Source organism: Tachypleus tridentatus, chromosome 9 (genome assembly GCF_004210375.1).
Source record: "Tachypleus tridentatus isolate NWPU-2018 chromosome 9, ASM421037v1, whole genome shotgun sequence".
Taxonomy (NCBI): Eukaryota; Metazoa; Arthropoda; class Merostomata; order Xiphosura; family Limulidae; genus Tachypleus; species Tachypleus tridentatus.
Genome location: NC_134833.1, coordinates 10,352,675 through 10,371,886, shown reverse-complemented (window position 1 = coordinate 10,371,886; position 19,212 = coordinate 10,352,675). Strand labels below are relative to the sequence as shown.

The following is a 19,212-nucleotide window of genomic DNA, read 5'->3' as shown; positions in this document are numbered from 1 at the left end:
CTGGAGATAGAAGATATGCCGGTTGTGAACTTAATCCAAGAGTCCTTCTGAATTTGACGTCTTACCCACCGAGCATGTGCACAAGCCTGCTAAAAAGTGATGAGTTGCGAGAGTGTGGGATACCTACGAAAAGCCCGTTTTTGAGCCTTCCGTGCCATGTGGCAAGCAGGATTCCACCACGGACGAGGATATCGTGGAAAAAGTGTCGAGCTTTCATAAATACATTGAGTAGCTGCCTGTATAATAGTCAGTTACTACTGCCACACAGTCGTCTATTGATGGCTTACAGACGATGGCAGGATCAACTTCTGCGAGAGCAGTGAAAGAAGGCCAAATTACTTGATCCAGCTGCCACTGGTGCACGCGGATCGGACAGCATCGACCATGGCCAGTCTTTCTCAAAATTAAATGAAAATGATCACTGCCTCGCGGATTATTATCAATCCTCCATGAAACGTGGGAGAATAGTGAAGGGGAGCAAACTGGGAGATTAATAACAGTAAAGGACTGACTAGGTGCATGAAAATAAGTAGAAGAACCAGTATTGAAAAGAGAAAGGTTGTGATCAGAGAGCGTACACTCTACAGAGCGACCCATCCTATCAATAACAGCACTTCCCCAGAGGGGATGATGTCCATTAAAGTCTCCCAGGATTAAATGGAGACGGCAACCGTTCAATGAAAGTATCAAGGTCTGATTGATCATATGTCTCTCCAGGCGACAGGTAGAGAAAACAGTGATGGTATGACCCAAGGAAACACGGATGGCTACGGCCTCCAAGGGTGTGTCGAGTGGAAAAGACAGAGTGGACACATGCTGATCAACCAACACTGCCGCCCCTCCATGCAATTGTCCATCACACAACCTGTCATTTTTGTACAAATAAAACCGTCGAAAGTTGACTGTATCGGCAGGTTTCAGAAATGTTTCCTGTAAGGAAAGACATACAGGAATGTAGGAAGCAATAAGTGTTTTGATGTCATCCACATTAGAACGTAAACCTCGACAGTTCCATTATATCAAGGTGGACATTTTTAATGATGTGTAGGCGAATTGGCTGGAGAACCCTTCTGTTTACGACCACATCTTTTTTTCTTTACTGTCTTTATTTGAGGGAGGTCTGTTGACCTCCATGGATTCTGCCCTGGGTCGAATGGGCAGGTCTTTGTTGTTGGAAGAGGATTCCAGCAACTGAGGACGTGAACAAATGATCGTTTTGCATCTTGGGGTGGGAGAAGATGTAACCTAGGAAATGCCTGAACCTGGAACCAAAGGATGTGGATCTTGGAGTTTGCTGGAATGTATGTTAGGGACAGAGATGGCTGTTGACGTTGATTCATCAGCCTTTTTAACCATGAAGTTCAAAAGACTGGAATGTATGACCGTACCTTGCAATTAAGATAACTTGCCTTGATGATGGCAGGTGGACGTGGTGATGTAAATGTCAGAATGAGGACATTGGTCGGCATTATAATTCCATCTTTGCGAGTGAAGATACGTCTCACTTGAGAAACCAGTGAGAATCTCCGACTCGGCGATGTTTTTCAAATCCCTCTCAACGATAACTCCTCGTAACGTATTCAAAGTAGCATGAGGGTAACCTCAATAAGTATATCCCAAATCACCTTTGAATGTAACAAGAGTTCATTGTGTTGAGATGTAGATGCTTCCACCAACATGTCACCAGAGTGAAGCTTCTTTACTAACTTTGGAGAGCCAGTAAATCCCCGTAGTCCCTTCTGAATGAAAAAGGGAGACATCTGCCCTAAAGGTTTGTCTGAAAGAGAATGTAGTATAAGAAAACGAGGTGCAGGTGTTACAGATGTTGAAAATTGCTACTCAGAATATTCAAGACGTGAAAGTTTACCTGTGAACAGTTTTCATTATTTTATTTAAGTTTTTATTTGGAGGATCAATAATAAAAAAAGGAATATTTCGGTGCCCACTGACCCCACCCACCACGGAACCCAACGAGGGGACGCACGACAATGCCAAACAAGGACCCTGCAGCAATGCCAATGTTTCGTGAGCACTATACCCAAAAACCAGCATCAGATACAATGTCCACAACACCTGTTGAGAACATCCAACACTGGTACTTGGTTGATCCTAGCCCAAGTGGACCAGCCGATTGACCCTAGGGGAGCCATCCTTAGGCCGTCCGTCTACAGGAATTCAAGGCCAAAGTGGTGTGTTACGGTTAGACCCCTCAACCACCAGGATCCTCTCGTCTCCTTCACGGGTCACCACACAGCAAACAAATGGGTGTATATTTCGATCCCAGAGGACGTAAACTGAAAGAACAGAACCTTCCCTGGGAGGTCCCCTCACGTTCAGGAATCCACACCGAGGAGCATCAGTTATGATAGATTAATACAGCTAATGAACACTACAGATCACTTATGACAGATCAATGCAGCTAATGAACACCACAAAGAAACAACAAGACTAACGTTCTCACGTCTGGTATTGCATTAATTTTTAGAAGATCTAATGGTCATTCTTGGCAAGTCTTGTTTAGATAAATAACAAGAAAAATGTTATAAACAGAAAAGTGCTGAGGCTTCAGAGAGAGTGATATTTGTGTTTAGATAGCACTTGATTAAGAAAACAGGTGAGTAACTCTTAACAGAGATGCTTAATATACCTAATAAAGATAAATGGAAAATATAATAAAAGCCTTAAGATGAATTCCTGCTATATTAAAAAACAGACAACCATTAAAATAAGGTTTTGTCTATTTCACGACAAATCTGTCAACATAAAGGATCTGTAAAAACAGTAAATGTCATTATTCAGAAAATGAGAAAGAACGAACAAAAAAAAAACACTTTAGAAACATATCATAAGAACCAGAAAGATAATGAAACATATCATGAAAACCAAACATAATGAAACATATCATAAGAACCAGAAAGATAATGAAACATATCATAAGAACCAGAAACATAATGAAACATATCATGAGAACCATAAACATAATGAAACATATCACAAGAACCAGAAACATAATGAAACATATCATAAGAACCAGAAACATAATGAAACATATCATAAGAACCAGAAACATAATGAAACATATCATGAGAACCAGAAACATAATGAAACATATCATGAGAACCAGAAAGATAATGAAACATATCATGAGAACCAGAAAGATAATGAAACATATCATGAGAACCAGAAAGATAATGAAACATGTCATAAGAACCAGAAAGATAATGAAACATGTCATAAGAACCAGAAAGATAATGAAACATGTCATAAGAACCAGAAAGATAATGAAACATGTCATAAGAACCAAAAACATAATATTATTTTACAAACACGTATCAAAGTTCAGAGAAATGTTCCACAATAAATGAACAGCGGTTTTGTTTTAATTTCACGCAAAGCCGCAGGAGGGCTATCTGCGCTAACCGTCCTTAATTTAGCAATGTAAAACTAGAGGGAGGGCAGCAAGTCATCACCGCCCACCGCCAACTCTTGGACTACTTTTTTACCAACAAATAGTGGGATTGGTTGTAACATTATAACGCCTACACGGCTAAAAAGGCGAGCATGTTTAGTGTGACGGGAATTCGAAACTGCGACCCTCAGATTACGAATCGAGCGTCTCAAATACTTGGCCATAAGGATTGAGGGTCACATTATAACATCCTACGACTAAAAATACGAGCATGTTTGACGACGGGAATTCGAACGCACTGAGTAAAATACTGCCACAAAAACTGAAAGTAGAAACTACTATCTAGCACTAAATGAAAACCGAACTTTCCGTTTAAATCTATGGTAGTAGCAATCAAGCCACACTTATGGTTCGATAATTCAGTTCTTGTAGCGAGATGATGTGAAATCATTGTTTTTTCAATCATAAGACTACATATTACAACATCGTTCACTATTTCTCCTTGTAATGAAAATATAAAGCTATCATCTAGATATTTGAAAAGCAAAGCAGTAGACGAATCATGACAGTTAAATTATTTTAAACTCCTTGAAAATATCTAAATGACTAGATTATGAAGGTAGTGTTTAAAAATATAATAGGCCTAATGTCTTGTACATGACGTACACACCGTAACAACTGTTGTGGTCAAACTGCTTATATAGTGTTCCAAACACTGTGTGTTGTATCCCAGCTGGTCTAAAGATCTCTGAATTTAGTGAAATGGATATTACAGATATAGTGTGGCTGACATACTACTATTAAACGTTCGTTTAATTATTGTAAATCCTTGAGGGGCGAGATTAAAATTGCATTGGTTGAAAAAAATAACAGGCCTAACAATAATGTATTATAAAAAGTGTAACTGAACATTCGTCGTCGGCTGGTACATACGTAACGACTGTCTTACCAAGTACTAATTTTCATTGTCTTTTCTTGGGTTCGGTCAAAATATCTCCCGTATAAGAAAAGTTTTTTAAGAAAATTGAAAAATGTGTGTTAGACAAAAGAGCTTGTTTTTTTCCTTAGAGGGGTGTTATTAACTTAAATAGATGACAGGAAATATTCTTATAAATGACCCAATAAAAATAAAGTTAGGATATGCATCGCTTGTCTTCATTACATATCCTTAAGTCAGATTAGGTTGTTCAAGGTTTTCCCGAATCTATGTATTTATTCTTGATATATTTTTATTGTCTATATCAATATTAATATTCTAAAGGACTGAACTTTGTTCCGTTTTTAAGTAGACAGATAGATTTATAAAATATATTTCATTTATATCGGTTATCATAATTTTGATAACAGAGTAACACAGTTTTTCATTTCACAAAAATAAAATTATGAAAGAATAAAACCTGTAATTTCGTGTTTCTTTAAATATATTCTTATCAGGATTTATGGATTCTATGATGAATGTAAGAAAAGATATAGTATAAAAGTGTGGAAGACCTTCACCGATTGCTTCAACTGCCTACCAATAGGTAGGTGTCGCTGTTTTGTATAACTGAATTGTTTTCACCTCCAACAGATAATTACTTTTTATTTATCTATTTCATCGACAAGTTAAATAAGTGAAAAATAAACCAACTGTTGTATTTGAGATTTACGATTGTAAAACTAATTTTTGTGTGAATATAATAGGCCTACGAAAAGTGTGAAAATTTAAAAGTGATTAATATGTCTTAGTAAACAGTTGTAACATACGAACACCGTGAAATATAATAGAACATCACATGAATTATAGAAAATCTAATACAATACAAATTTCGTTATGGTATTAAAGAACATAAATGTAACACAGGTAATACTGTTATTGTATTGATTAATATATATAAAACAGGTTATATTGTTATTGTATTGATTAATATATAGATATAAAACAGGTTATATTGTTATTGTATTGATTAATATATAGATATAAAACAGGTTATATTGTTAATGTATTGATTAATATATATATAACAGGTTATATTGTTATTGTATTGATTAATATATATATAACAGGTTATATGGTTATTGTATTGATTAATATATATATATAAAACAGGTTATATCGTTATTGTATCAATAATATAAATATAAAACGGGTAATATCGTTATTGTATCAATAATATAAATATAAAACGGGTTATATCGTTATTGTATCAATAATATAAATATAAAACGGGTTATATCGTTATTGTATCAATAATATAAATATAAAACGGGTAATATCGTTATTGTATCAATAATATAAATATAAAACGGGTTATATCGTTATTGTATCAATAATATAAATATAAAACGGGTAATATCGTTATTGTATCAATAATATAAATATAAAACGGGTAATATCGTTATTGTATCAATAATATAAATATAAAACGAGTTATATCGTTATTGTATTAAAAATATAAATATATAACCGGTATTATCGTTATTGTATTAAGAATATAAATATATAACGGGTTATATAGTTATGGTATTGTAGGTCACTATTATTTTCTTTCGTACTTTACTGTTAATTATTTTTACTGTAATTGCACGTATATAGTTTATATCTATTGCCCCAAAAGAGGACCGAAAGGCGCCTGGAGGGATCACTTGTGTCAACCATTTGCACCATTATACAGTAGTGTGTTTTCTGTCAGTTAGTTAGCAGACACTAAAATGACATCGCATAAGAGACCCCTATCGTTGTAAATCTACTGTCGTGAAGTCAATAAAACGTACGCATGCTATGAATCGCGATAATAATTATGCACTGTGTGTGCTTCAACACAGAATAACACACGAACTTCAAACACAAGAAATAAAAATATTTTTCCTCCTAATTTTTCTTTTACTTATTCTTGAAACAGAACACTTTGGGGAACCCTGAGGAAATATAGGTAGTACATGTTTTAGGGAAGAAAATTGTCACTAAATTAAAAAAAAACAAAACTATGTGAAATTGGCTACTGAACTCGAAAACATGGAACCAAAGAAGATAGAGATAAAAGTGGATGTATCACATTGTAGAGTAAGTTTTCATATAGAATAAAATCCAAACTTTGTCTATCGAAAACTAGAATAGAATAGAACCTCATCATAATCTTTTAATTAAGATTAGAATACTATTTTAATGACTATTTTACAATAGGGTAATATTTTACGATTAGAAGTTTTGGTTCTATTTGTTTTGCCAATGAGGAAGCCTATAACATAAACCCTAGTAATGCTATATGTTGGATCTTGATAAAGCCTTTGACAAAACATGGCATAATTGTTTATTATGTTAACATACCATATTCATTTATATGATAGACAAATAATTTTATTAAAACAGAGAAAATGAAATGAAGAAACACAAAGATTTGTCACGAAGCTACACAATGGGCTATCTGTGCTCAGCCCATCATGAATATTGAAACACAGTTTCTTGCAGTGTGAGTCCGCAGACATGCCACTCTGCCACCTGGGAGGCTACTGTTCTTAGTCCAATATTTTTAGTTTATATATCAATGACATTAAATGTCCAGAAACTAACATTGGGTACACTAATATTGAACAATACGCTGCTGATCATACATTTGTAACACCCGCACACATGACTTGGCCCACACAAAGTCTCAGTTAAATATTACTTAGACTCTGTGGACTACATAAAAACTGAGAATGTTAAATGGTGTGTGTATTCTACAGCAAAGCCACGTCGGGTTAACTGCTGTGTTCACCGAGGAGAATCAAACCCCTGATTTTACCTTTGTAAATCCGCCCTAGCGGAGGATAATTTGAATGGCAATCTAACCATTTCACTAAATTGTTTGTTACTTATATATTGATAAATATATAATGGCTACCTCAGTTTTAAAACAAAATACGATGCGTACTCTTCAACTTATCCAGTTGTGTGTTTGTGCTGAGTTTCCAAATGCAGGAACAAATCTGTTTTATAACGTCTATTTCATATTTAATTTCTGAGAATAATACTATTATTGCTATATTACATTGACAAATTAACTATATAACATATACATATTCATAGTTCTAAGTCTATAACATACCTTGTTTGTAAATAGGCAGTCAAATAAGAACCATATAACAATAATGAAATTAATACAAATTAAAAAAGTTCATAATGAGATTGAAAACTAAAATTATTTTAATTAGCAGCCCTATGAGTTAATGGTGATGACAAAGACTGGTAATGAAAAACAAAATTCATTTCACTATGAATATTTTTAATTTGTATATATACATATATTGGCTTTGATTCATTGACATTTGAACACAACATGAAATTAAACTGTCATACTGTGACATCTGAGGTTCGTGTTTTAGGCTGTTATGTGTTAAGACTGATGTTTATTTCTACGAAATCCTTTAGCTGCCTTAGTAGAGGGTACGATATTCTGTATGCATGGTGGCTTATCACCGGATTTATTACATCTTGAACAGGTTGGTCCTGCCATCTGTTATTTAAAATATTAATTATAAAAATGGCTTAAAACTTTAGTAATTTAAACGCATTTAAAAACTACAGATTAATATGAATTATTAATCACATTAAACATTATTGGATATTATGCTGATCTTCAGTAATATAGTTTACCTCAGTAGCGATAAGTTAGACAACAGAAATGATACCAATTTTTGGTAAGGAAAAAAAACATAAAAATAATATATGTTAGTTTTAGTAAGACAGGTATGATGGTTTACATTATCATTACATATCAATTATTTTTATAACATTAATGTTTTCGCTACTCAAACCACAATTTATTTTTTATTTTTTACTCTATTTATTTTGTATTGTAGTATTAAAATATACATGCATTAAAAGTGTTAGTATAAAGTAAAACTGGTATTGTACAGATATAACAATTGCTTAATATTTTCTAACTGAAACTACATACGTTGGTGGCCAAAATCGTAAGGCCAATGACCGTAAAGAAAAGATATGCATTTTGCGTTGTTAGACTCAACCACTTATTTGAGTAGAGCTTCGAAAGATGAAAATAAGAAAAGGGAAAATAAAAATAAAAACTGTTTTAGCATTTAATAGAGAAAATGTGAACACTATGAAATTAACCTAAATACCAGCTGGTCAAAAGTTTAAGAGCATACTGAAACGAAGCGTTAATCGGTAAACACGTAACAAAATTTAGTAATTTGTGTTCAAGCATTAGCGTTGTCAACATCTCCCAATGACATCTCCTGAGGCCCGGCATGGCCAAGCGCGTAAGGCGCGCGACTCGTAATCCGAGGGTCGCGGGTTCGTGCCCGCGTCGCGTCAAACATGCTCGCCCTCCCAGCCGTGGGAGCGTTATAATGTGTGATCAATCCCACTTTTCGTTGGTAAAAGAGTAGCCCAAGAGTTGGCGGTGGGTGGTGATGACTAGCTGCCTTCCCTCTAGTCTTACATTGCTAAATTAGGGACGGCTAGCACAGATAGCCCTCGAGTAGCTTTGTGCGAAATTCAAAAACAAACAAACAAGACATCTCCTGTGTTACATTAGGTAAAAACATGGCAAAGTTGAGAGTTTGGACGTGGCAAAATTGTCGAGCTGCAAAAGCAAAGTCTTTCTCAACGTGTCATCGCTGGTAAGATTGGGCGTATTAAAAGTGTTGTTGAAAATTTCTTAAAAGACCCTGAGGGATACGGAACGAGAATTTCCAGTGGTTGACCCAAGAAAATTTCGTAGACGTTGAGCAGGAGGAGTATACGGGTTGTCCGGCAAGACACCAGCCGATCGTCGAACCAGATTAAGGCCCTTACAGACGCAGAATGTAGCTCAAGAACAATAAGACGGCATCTACGAGAGAAAGGCTTTAAAAACCGTAAACGTCTTTAAAGGCCACGCCGTCTTTGACACCACGAAACAGCTCGGTTAAACTTTGCTGAGAAGCACCAAACATGGGACGTTGAAAAGTGGAAGAAGGTTTTGTTGTCTGATGAGAAAAAAATGTAACCTGGTTGGTCCAGATGGCTTCCAGTGTTACTGGCACGATAAGGATATCCCACCGGAGACATTTTCTGCGCGACACAATGGAGGAAGTTCTATCATGATCTGGGGTGCTTTCTCTTTCCATGGAACAATGGAGCTTCAGGTTATACAGAGGCGTCAAACAGCAGCTGGCTACACTAGCATGTTGGAGAGAGCATCCTTATTGACTTGATCCAGAGTGTTTGCCCGAACTGAACCCCATTGAAAATGTTTGGGGTTGGATGACAAGGGAAGTCTATAGAAATTGACGTCAATTCCATCTTCACCACTTGGAATAACATTCCAGCCAGCCTTCTGCAAACGCTTATATTGACCACGTCAAAGCGAATGTTTGAAGTTATTCGCAATGACGGCCATGCAACTCACTACCGAGACCTCTTGTTGGGCATTTCCTACCCTGATTAGGACTTCTTTTTGGTATGTCCTAAACTTTTGACCAACTAGTATTTAGGCTAATTTCATAGTGTTCACATTTTCCCTATTAAATGCTAAGAATGTTTTTTATTTTTATTTTCCCTTTTCTTATTTTCATCTTTCGAAGCTCTACTCAAATATGTGGTTGAGTCTAACAACGCAAAATGCATATTTTTTCTTTATGTTCATTGGCCTTAAGATTTTAGCCAGCAGCGTATATAGTTGTAAATTTAGCCATTTTCAAAGAAAACAATTTAACATGCAAAACAATCATTATGGCACGAAACACTTATCGAAAATTAAGTTTACACACTGAACTAAATTTCAAAATTAAATTTGTGAATAATTCTAAGTTGCTTCCAACTAAGAAGTAATTTTAATGAAGCATTTAAATATTCTAACAACAGCCCTTCGGTATGTATAAAATTCAATTTATGGAACTTCGCCAGTTGTCTGAAGACTCTTCTTTAAATCATAACTGATTCTTAAGTTAAATTACAATACTGTATTGTTTCTTAAAAAAAGTTTTTGATAAAAAGTTAATTTGCATATCAAGTGCCTAGTTTACCAACTTACAATAAATACATAACGATATTTTATTTAGTAATTGTCATTAATTTATTTACAGCTCCAACACATACCCCGTCCAATCGACGTTCCTGACCACGGCCTTGTTTGTGATTTACTGTGGTCAGACCCGGATGAGGTAGGTGCGACATCTTATTGCAGAGAATGTAAATAATTAACTAAACCAATTTTAGTTATCAAATATTTTTTAATTTTAAGACTGCATGTAGAAATTGTTGTACGCAGAAGAAAAAAAAGCCGATAAACTTGCAATAAACAACAACAAGATGAGTCCTTCCACAACGAAAGTTTTGTTTATTTTAATTTCGCACATAGCTACTCGAGGGCTATCTGTGCTAGCCGTCCCTAATTTAGCAGTGTAAGACTAGAGGGAAGGCAGCTAGTCATCACCACCCACCACCAATTCTTTGGCTACTCTTTTACCAACGAATAGTGGGATTGACTGTCACATTATAACGCCCCCACGGCTGAAAGGGCGAGCATGTTTGGCGCGACGGGGATGCGAACCCGCGCCCCTTAGATTACGAGTTGCAAGCCTTAACACGCTCGGCCATGCCGGGTCTCCACAAAGCAAGAACGGAACTGATGAGATGGCAAAATGATAGGAAAGCTAATAAGATAATCTTCAGTGACGTCACAGGAAGAAATTGTTAACTGTCAATTTTTAAAACTCGGTGCAGTAAATTAATTAAAAAGACTTTGAATCAGTTAAAGAAAAATCAAAATATACTTATAGACAAATGTTTATCGTGACCTTAAATGCATGGTGGTTATTATGGCCATTAGTGCATACAGTTTGTAGGGTTTATTACGACGTCAAACTCCCAAAAATCTCAAGTAAATACGTTGTGGATAATCAAACATGCCTTGCTTCTTTCGAAATAAATCAGATACCAACACAAATGATTTTAAATTAAGACCTTTGTTTAATTCTTCAATGCTATTTAACTTTGACATTTGCTAAGCACATTATTCGCGTGTCGATCCACGGATAACATCTCAATCGCCAGATAATTTATCAAAGTATCCATTAATATGAGTATCTTAAGAAAAAAAAAAAGTACAATTCGTAATTTCAGAAACACTTTTAACACATCACAGATCTTCAGATTTTGTGTACTAATTTCTAGCTAAGCCTACTCAAATTTTGTTTAAGCCTATTTCAATAAAGGCGGGAAGAAAAAATATCTAACGCGAACAGATGAAGGAGACTTAAAGTTTCTGTTTCAAAGTGGAAGGTGTGCGTTTTCTTTGTTTGTTCGAAGAACTACGGAACGTAATATTAAAGTATGTTCAGACAACTTCACTAATTCAAGGAAAAAAAATTATATTTATAAGGTTTTTAATTAAAAAAACGAGTGTTAAAAAAGTGTGACGGAAACAAAAATTTTAATTAAAGCAAAACTCATATTTTTCAAAGCGTAATGATATAGATAGATACAGTGATTTAGATACGTCACAATGATACATTACCAAATTACTTACAGGACATAACAGGATGGGGAGAAAATGATAGAGGTGTATCGTATACGTTTGGTGGGGACGTAGTTCGGGCTTTTCTACAAAAACATGACCTCAGTTTGATCGTTCGGGCTCATCAGGTAAGTAATGTGAATACAAGTTCCTTCTTCTATACGAAGACCTTTGTTATTGTTATTACCATATTTATATTGCTACTAAATAGTAAAACAAAGATATTAGTTAAGAAAGGAAATTATTCACCCTGAATGTTAGTGTATGGTTATTTTGGATGTTGTTATAAACTTTATAAGGTATGGTATCTCATTCAAGAAAACGTATATCCAGAATTCACGACTGCTGGGCCTACTTATTACCTACTCTCGTTTAAAAAGTTAATTTTAACAAAGACATATTGACAATTTCTACCAACTTTATCAAAAAGAATGACAAGGCATCCAAAGTATGTTTCTTATGTTTTACCATCCCACTTTAAGAAAAAAATACTAGTTTGTTTTAACTTTTGGAGAAGTTTTAACGTTCTTTCTTCTGAATGCCAGTATTAATAAACAGTTATTAACTATGTTTTTTTGTTATATCTTCATGCAGTTTTTGCAAGAAGTTTTTTCATTGCTGGTATTTTTAGTATAAGACTTTCGTGATGAAAAGAAACCCTTTTGTAGTAAAAAGGTATTCTAAAGACAGTATGGGTATTAAAATTTTAATTAAAATAAAGAACAACGTTTAAACCTCAGGTCATCTTCAGGTTAACCTAAGAAGGTCGAAACGTTGTTCTATATTTTAATAAAAGTTTTAACACCCATACTGTCTTTAAAATACAACAATACACTTATATATACCTATTTTTAAATTACACGACACATCTATTGTAATGATTAAAATATACATTTTTTTTTGTCAAATTTCTCTTTATATTGGTATAGTGTTTGAAAAAAATATTCAGTGATAAATCTTCATTTTAGGTTGTAGAAGATGGATACCAGTTCTTTCAGAAACGACAGGTAAAATTATTAATATAATTGTTTTGTTACTATTTGTATCTTTTCAGCGCTTTGATTCGTTCAGTCATATTGGATAAAATAACGTCATACTTGGGTAAAACTCTTTTATGTTGATATGACGCTAATACTAATTATTGAAACAGTTTCTTCCCTGTAAATTTGAATATAGAAGTTGAAAATGTTATTGAAAGTAAAGGACCATGAAACCCAACAGGTTAACTTTAGGTGTGAAGAAATTAGACTTACTTGTCCTGTACAACATGCCATTGTTAACTTCTTTTTCTAAAAAAAGTGAACCGAACAATGATTACATGTTTTCACTACTTGAATACAAAGGTTCTCTTTTCTCAAACCTACACATCTTGAGAACATTAGTTGCAAAAGAGACGAAAAAGACAAAAAAAGACGTGAATGCATCTCCCAGTTGCAACATCTGCCATATATTTTACCAATTCTTATTCTATTCAAAAGTTTTTCGTTTATTCTTAAGTACACAATTAGCTATCCATGCTTTGCACACCGCGGGCATCTAACCCCTATTTTTAGCGTTATAATCCCTAAGATTTACCGCTAATCCACCCGAGGAGCATAAGAAAGCATGTTTCTTACGGCCTACCAGTTGGAACAAGAAATTATAAGTTGTGTAGGTTACTAAGATACAATTTTGATCTGAATTTTATTCTGTGTTTTCTACACGTCATCTCTACCTATCCTATTGTTAGTGATTTTTTTGTGACTTACAAAGATTCCAAATTACTAAAGGCGTTGTTTTGTTATTTTCCATTGTCTATTTGTCAGGAACAACCGCGAGAAGCTACCCAAGAGTTATCTAAGCATAAGTTTCTCTAGGAACTGATAGACTATAGAAGGCACATTATTCAATTGCGTCCACTGCCACCGCTTGGGGGCTATTGTAACCGAAATAAATAATTTGACAGTCATTCTTATAACGCACCTACGGCTCCAAAGTGCAAAGACCGATTTCGCAGCAACAAGAAGCGAACCGTGAACCTTTGGTTTCATTGTTCGGCACGCTGCCCACTGGACCTTATGCTCGGGCGTTTATAGTTTTAATATAGTTTGTTTATAGTAAGCACAAATTTACACAATTGGTTATCTGCGCTCTACCCACCACGGGTTTCGAAACCTGGTTTCTTGTGATGTGAATCCGCAGACATACCGCTATGCCACTTGAGGGGAAGATTTTAAACACATAACATAGCAGCAACTGTATGTCCCAGAATCGCTTATATAAATATATATATAACTTTTAAATGGATTATGAATAGCATTCGGTTTGTTTGTTTTTTGAATTTTGCGCAATGCTGCTCGAGGGCTATCTGTGCTAGCCGTCCCTAATTTAGCAGTGTAAGACTAGAGGGAAGGTATCTAGTCATCACCACCCACCGCCAACTCTTGGGCTACTCTTTTACCAACGAATAGTGGAATTGACTGTCACATTATAACGCCCCCACGGCTGAAAGGGCGAGCATGTTTGGTGCAACCGGGATTGGAACCCGCGACCCTCGGATTACGAGTCGAACGCCTTAACACGCTTGGCCATGTCGGGCCAAATAGCATTCGGAAGAAACTAATTCGTTATTTCAAAATTAAAAACAACAAAACATATGTAATTAATATTATTCAGGTTCAGTAAGTTTATTTTATTTTCAGCTTGTAACAATATTCAGCGCCCCCAATTACTGCGGAGAGTTTGATAACGCTGCGGCTGTAATGACGGTATCAGAAGATCTTACTTGCTGGTTTACAATCTTGCCGGTAGGTGTTTAATTTGAAATATTTTTCTTTTAAACCCGAAATTATTGATTTCTCTTATTTCGAATAAATCTGCGTTTTATTGTTATTTTGTTGAGTCCGCGAAACTTTTGCTACGTTCAGGTATGCTTTCCATCGACATTCTGTGTACATTTTTTACATTCTGAATATCAAAATGAATAGTTTTTTGTTTTTAACTCGCAGCCAACTTTTAGTTTCAGTTTATTGCCTTACACGTAAAGTTGTTTTAAGAGAGAAAACACAAACTAACATTTGTAGATATCGACTGAGGTAACGGAGTTAACATGTTTCCTTTTATATTCAGCACACTTTGTACTGTTTACACACGTTCAAGGTGTTAGTCCTAAGAACCAACTACGTTCAAGGAGTTAGGCCTAAGACAAGTGGGCTTACAACTTTCGATGTCCAAGAGTAAATTATTTTACGTTACTTTAGAGATCCTGTATTTAAATAAGTAATGTTGCAATGCAGTTACTAGTTTGAGAAAAAAATGTTTTATTTGTATCTTCTATAATTATAGAAAGTATTAGAAGTAATCATAAAAACACGCAATTAACGCACATAAATAACAAACAACTGTTATTGATTGTTGTTAAATACTTAATATTAAATAGTATTGTTCTCCAGTTTTACTCACCTTATTGTTTGACTATACTACAGCTTTTTGCATCATCGTACTGTTTAAAGAGCGATGCCCACTTCAGCCTACTGATATGGTTTACTATTCTAAGCAGCGGTTTTTGAATAGCTGTACATGCCTTGAGGCAATATTATGCTAATATGCATCTCAATGATAACTGTTCTTATTCCCCTGTGATGACGAGAAACCTATTAGAAGCAATAATTTATTCTCAATACGGCTGGTAAGGGTGTTAAGTTAAATAAAGTGCAGTTTGTTTTGTTTTGTTTGTTTTTTTGGAATTTCGCACAAAGCTACTCGAGGGCTATCTGTGCTAGCCGTTCCTAATTTAGCAGTGTAAGACGAGAGGGAAAGCAGCTAGTCATCACCACCCACCGTCAACTCTTGGGGTACTCTTTTACCAGCGAATAGTGTGATTGACCGTCACATTATAACGCCCCCACGGCTGAAAGGGCGAGTTTGGCGCGACAGGGATGCCAACCCGCAACCCTCAGATTACGAGTCGCCCGCCTTAACACGTTTGGCCATGCCGGGCCAAATAAAGTTTTAATACCCATACCAGCCGTATTGAGAATAAATTATGTACTTACCTTTGTCTCGTTGGTAAGATATGTACTAGATACTTATGTATCACGTAAAGACATGCGTGCCATAAACTTTAAAATCTGGGGGTTGGGAAATATCCATTGATTCTCATTGTCGATATTGATAGATAAATAATATACATACATTGTGTGTAAATAATACACATACATTTTGTGTAAGTAATATACATACATTGTGTGTAAATAACATACATACATTTTGTGTAAATAATATACATACATTTTGTGTAAATAATATACATACATTTTGTGAAAATAATAAATAATATACATACATTTTTTGTATAATATAAATGTGTAAAATACATACATTGTGTTAATATAAATAATAATATACATACATGTGTGTAAATAATATACATACATACATGTGTGTAAAATAATATACACATACATGTTGTGTAAAATAATATACATACATTTGTGTGTAATATAAATAATATACAATACACACGTACGTGTAAAAAAATACACACACATATTAATAAATAATATACACATACACACACATACATTTTGAAAATAATATACATACATCACATGTATTGAATAACATACATGTGTGTAAATAATATATACACATTTTATACACACAAATAATACATACATACATTTTGTGTGTAAATAAATACATACATTTTTTGTAAATAATATACATATAAAAAATACATCAATACACATACATTGTGTAAATAACATACATACATTTTTTTATGTAAAATAATACACACACATTTTGTTAAAAAAATAAAATAACACATACATACATATTTTTGTGTAAATAACACACAAACATACATTTTGTGTAAATAAAACATGCGCAATAATATACACACCACATTTGTAAAATAACATACATTTAAAATAATTACACTTGTGTAAATAAATACATACATTTTGTGTAAAAATAACATACATACATTTGTGTAAACAACAATACAATAAACAATACACACATACATTTTGTGTAAATAATACACATACATTTTGTGTAAATAACATACATACATTGTGTGTAAATAACATACATTCATTGTGTGTAAATAACATACATACATTGTGTGTGAATAATATACATACATTGTGTGTGAATAATATACATACATTGTGTGTAAATAATATACATACATTGTGTGTGAATAATATACATACATTTTGTGAAAATAATATACATACATTTTGTGAAAATAATATACATACATTTTGTGTAAATAATATACATACATTTTGTGTAAATAATATACATACATTTTGTGTAAATAATATACATACGTTTTGTGTAAATAATATACATACATTTTGTGAGTTATATACTGGTTTTAACGTGTAGCAACTATGTTTTTGGTAACTTTAGGAGAGAAGTAACATTTTTAAAATCTAAAAAAACAAACAAAACGGAATATCCTGGTAATCCACGTTGTTCTTACTCTTGCTATGAATTCTCATTTGTATTTTATAAATACAGGGTGTTCGGAAAGTCACTGTGCAGTTTTGTAATCATATTTTATTCAGTCTATTTCAAGCCAGAAACTGATAGCAGTGTTTGGAAACAAAATAAGAAGGATCCAGGCCTGCATTGATGCCAACAGGGGTCACTTTCAACATTGTTTATAATTGTCATTCATATTTACCTCCTGTATTCTATATTGAAACATGTCTGTTAATAAATATATAAGTGCACAGTGACTTTCCGAACACCCTGTATAATTATATTATGTTTCAATTCCTTCTAATACTGAACTATATTTCTTTTATTTTGTAAAACATTGTTTATTTTATTTATAAAGTCTTGTTTAGTCTGCTGGTTCGAGCCCTAACTTATCTGTTAATGTTAACAACTTTTTATAAAGACTTATCTCTTTAGTATTTGTTTTTCTCAGTGTTTAATTTACATGACTTATAGCATGTTTGATCGTTTAGACTGGAAGCAACGGAGAGTGATTGTTTAATTGATACATGATTTTAGTTTCTGGTCACTAAAACTACTTGTCTTTATCAGCCCGATAAATCGAGGATCTTCATTCAATCAGCAGGAAGAAATAACTGACACCAGATTGTCTACAAATCTTCCAATAACAGCAACAGCAAATCGACAAAACGTTCCGATGAATATTCAGTCAACTTATCCACAGTCAACATCTTCAAATTCTTGTTCATATCGACAGAGAATATAAAATATTTTGATATGCAGCGAATCATCGAATATAATGAGAAAAACAAACTGAAAACTGCAAAATAAGGTTTTATTATCATGAAAGATATGTTGAAAACCTTATTTGCTAATTCATAATTACGGCAATGCTGCATTTTAATTGTATACATTAGATTAACACATAATAATAAAATTCAAGTATAAATTTTATGATTCAGAAACTATTAAAACAACTACTGATATGGCTTTATTAAATTATTAATATCTTTTACAAATATTGTTTTTATAGAATACAATAACTCTTAAAAAGGTTTTTTTACATAATACTACTTAATGAATGGAAACTTAAATCATTAACTATTTAGACTGTTTGTTTAAAAATCACGTCACATTGAGCTGTCTGCCTTGTCCACCGCGGTCAACTGAACCTCGGGTTATAGCTTTATAAAAGGTGCGTAAACGAACCGCTTATTCAGTAGAAAACATGAAAGAACCACTGTAAATGTCATGAATGTGAAACCATGGTTACGATTAGTACTTGATAAAAAAAACATCATAACACAAATGTCATAGGAAAAATAAACCTTAATATTTAGTTTTTCTAAAAACTTAAAACTCACTTAAGTAATTAACAAGTACAATGGTGTAAAAACTCAAATCACGAGAGAGGATCGTGAACTACGTTTAGTATGTTAACAATGAAAAGTATAGATACGCGTGTAACTTTCGTGGTTAGATGAAATTTTGTGATGAATATTGTAAGATGTTTTGTGCTAATATCTGCAAAGTAAATCTATTAGAGTTAGGATCGTCATATATGTTGTTTATGTACAAAAAAATTAGCTCAAAAAAACTAAACACCAGGCACTTTAAAAAATAGTCTTGAAGTCGAATTGAATCTCTTGAAGAAAAACGTTCTATACCGTAACAAAGTACCGGTCTTTTTCAGTTTAAAGTTGACGCAGTTTCTTTTAAGTAGCATTTAAATGTTGTCTGTTTACATCGAATCGAATCTAATTTTTAAGCAGTGTTGCAATACAATATTTAGGGGTAAAAAAAAGAGTGAAGAATTAAATATATTCATTAAGAACACACCCCAAACAAATGCAACATTAA

General features: G+C 33.7%; 2 protein-coding genes across 4 annotated transcripts in view; one reads left to right on the top strand and one right to left on the bottom strand.

The window, feature by feature from the left end:
• LOC143226924 (uncharacterized) overlaps positions 1-7,857 on the bottom strand; it is a 36,101-nt gene extending 28,244 nt beyond the window's left edge. The window contains exon 1 of the mRNA XM_076458485.1: positions 7,728-7,857. The gene's annotated coding sequence lies outside the window, so the exon portion shown is untranslated. The remainder of the gene's footprint in view (positions 1-7,727) is intronic.
• Positions 1-18,367, top strand: part of LOC143224744 (uncharacterized) — a 65,560-nt gene extending 47,193 nt beyond the window's left edge. For 2 of the 3 annotated variants that reach the window (XM_076453007.1, XM_076453008.1), the window contains exons 4-10: positions 4,844-4,932; positions 7,800-7,870; positions 10,463-10,540; positions 11,910-12,023; positions 12,864-12,902; positions 14,577-14,681; positions 17,944-18,364. In XM_076453007.1, coding sequence (XP_076309122.1) covers positions 4,844-4,932; positions 7,800-7,870; positions 10,463-10,540; positions 11,910-12,023; positions 12,864-12,902; positions 14,577-14,681; positions 17,944-17,991 — 544 coding nt within the window. In that variant the 3' untranslated portion in view covers positions 17,992-18,364. Of the gene's footprint in view, positions 1-4,843; positions 4,933-7,799; positions 7,871-10,462; positions 10,541-11,909; positions 12,024-12,863; positions 12,903-14,576; positions 14,682-17,943 lie in introns of all 3 variants that reach the window. The other variant, XM_076453009.1, reaches the window with a different exon arrangement.
• The last annotated feature ends 845 nt before the right edge of the window (positions 18,368-19,212 follow it).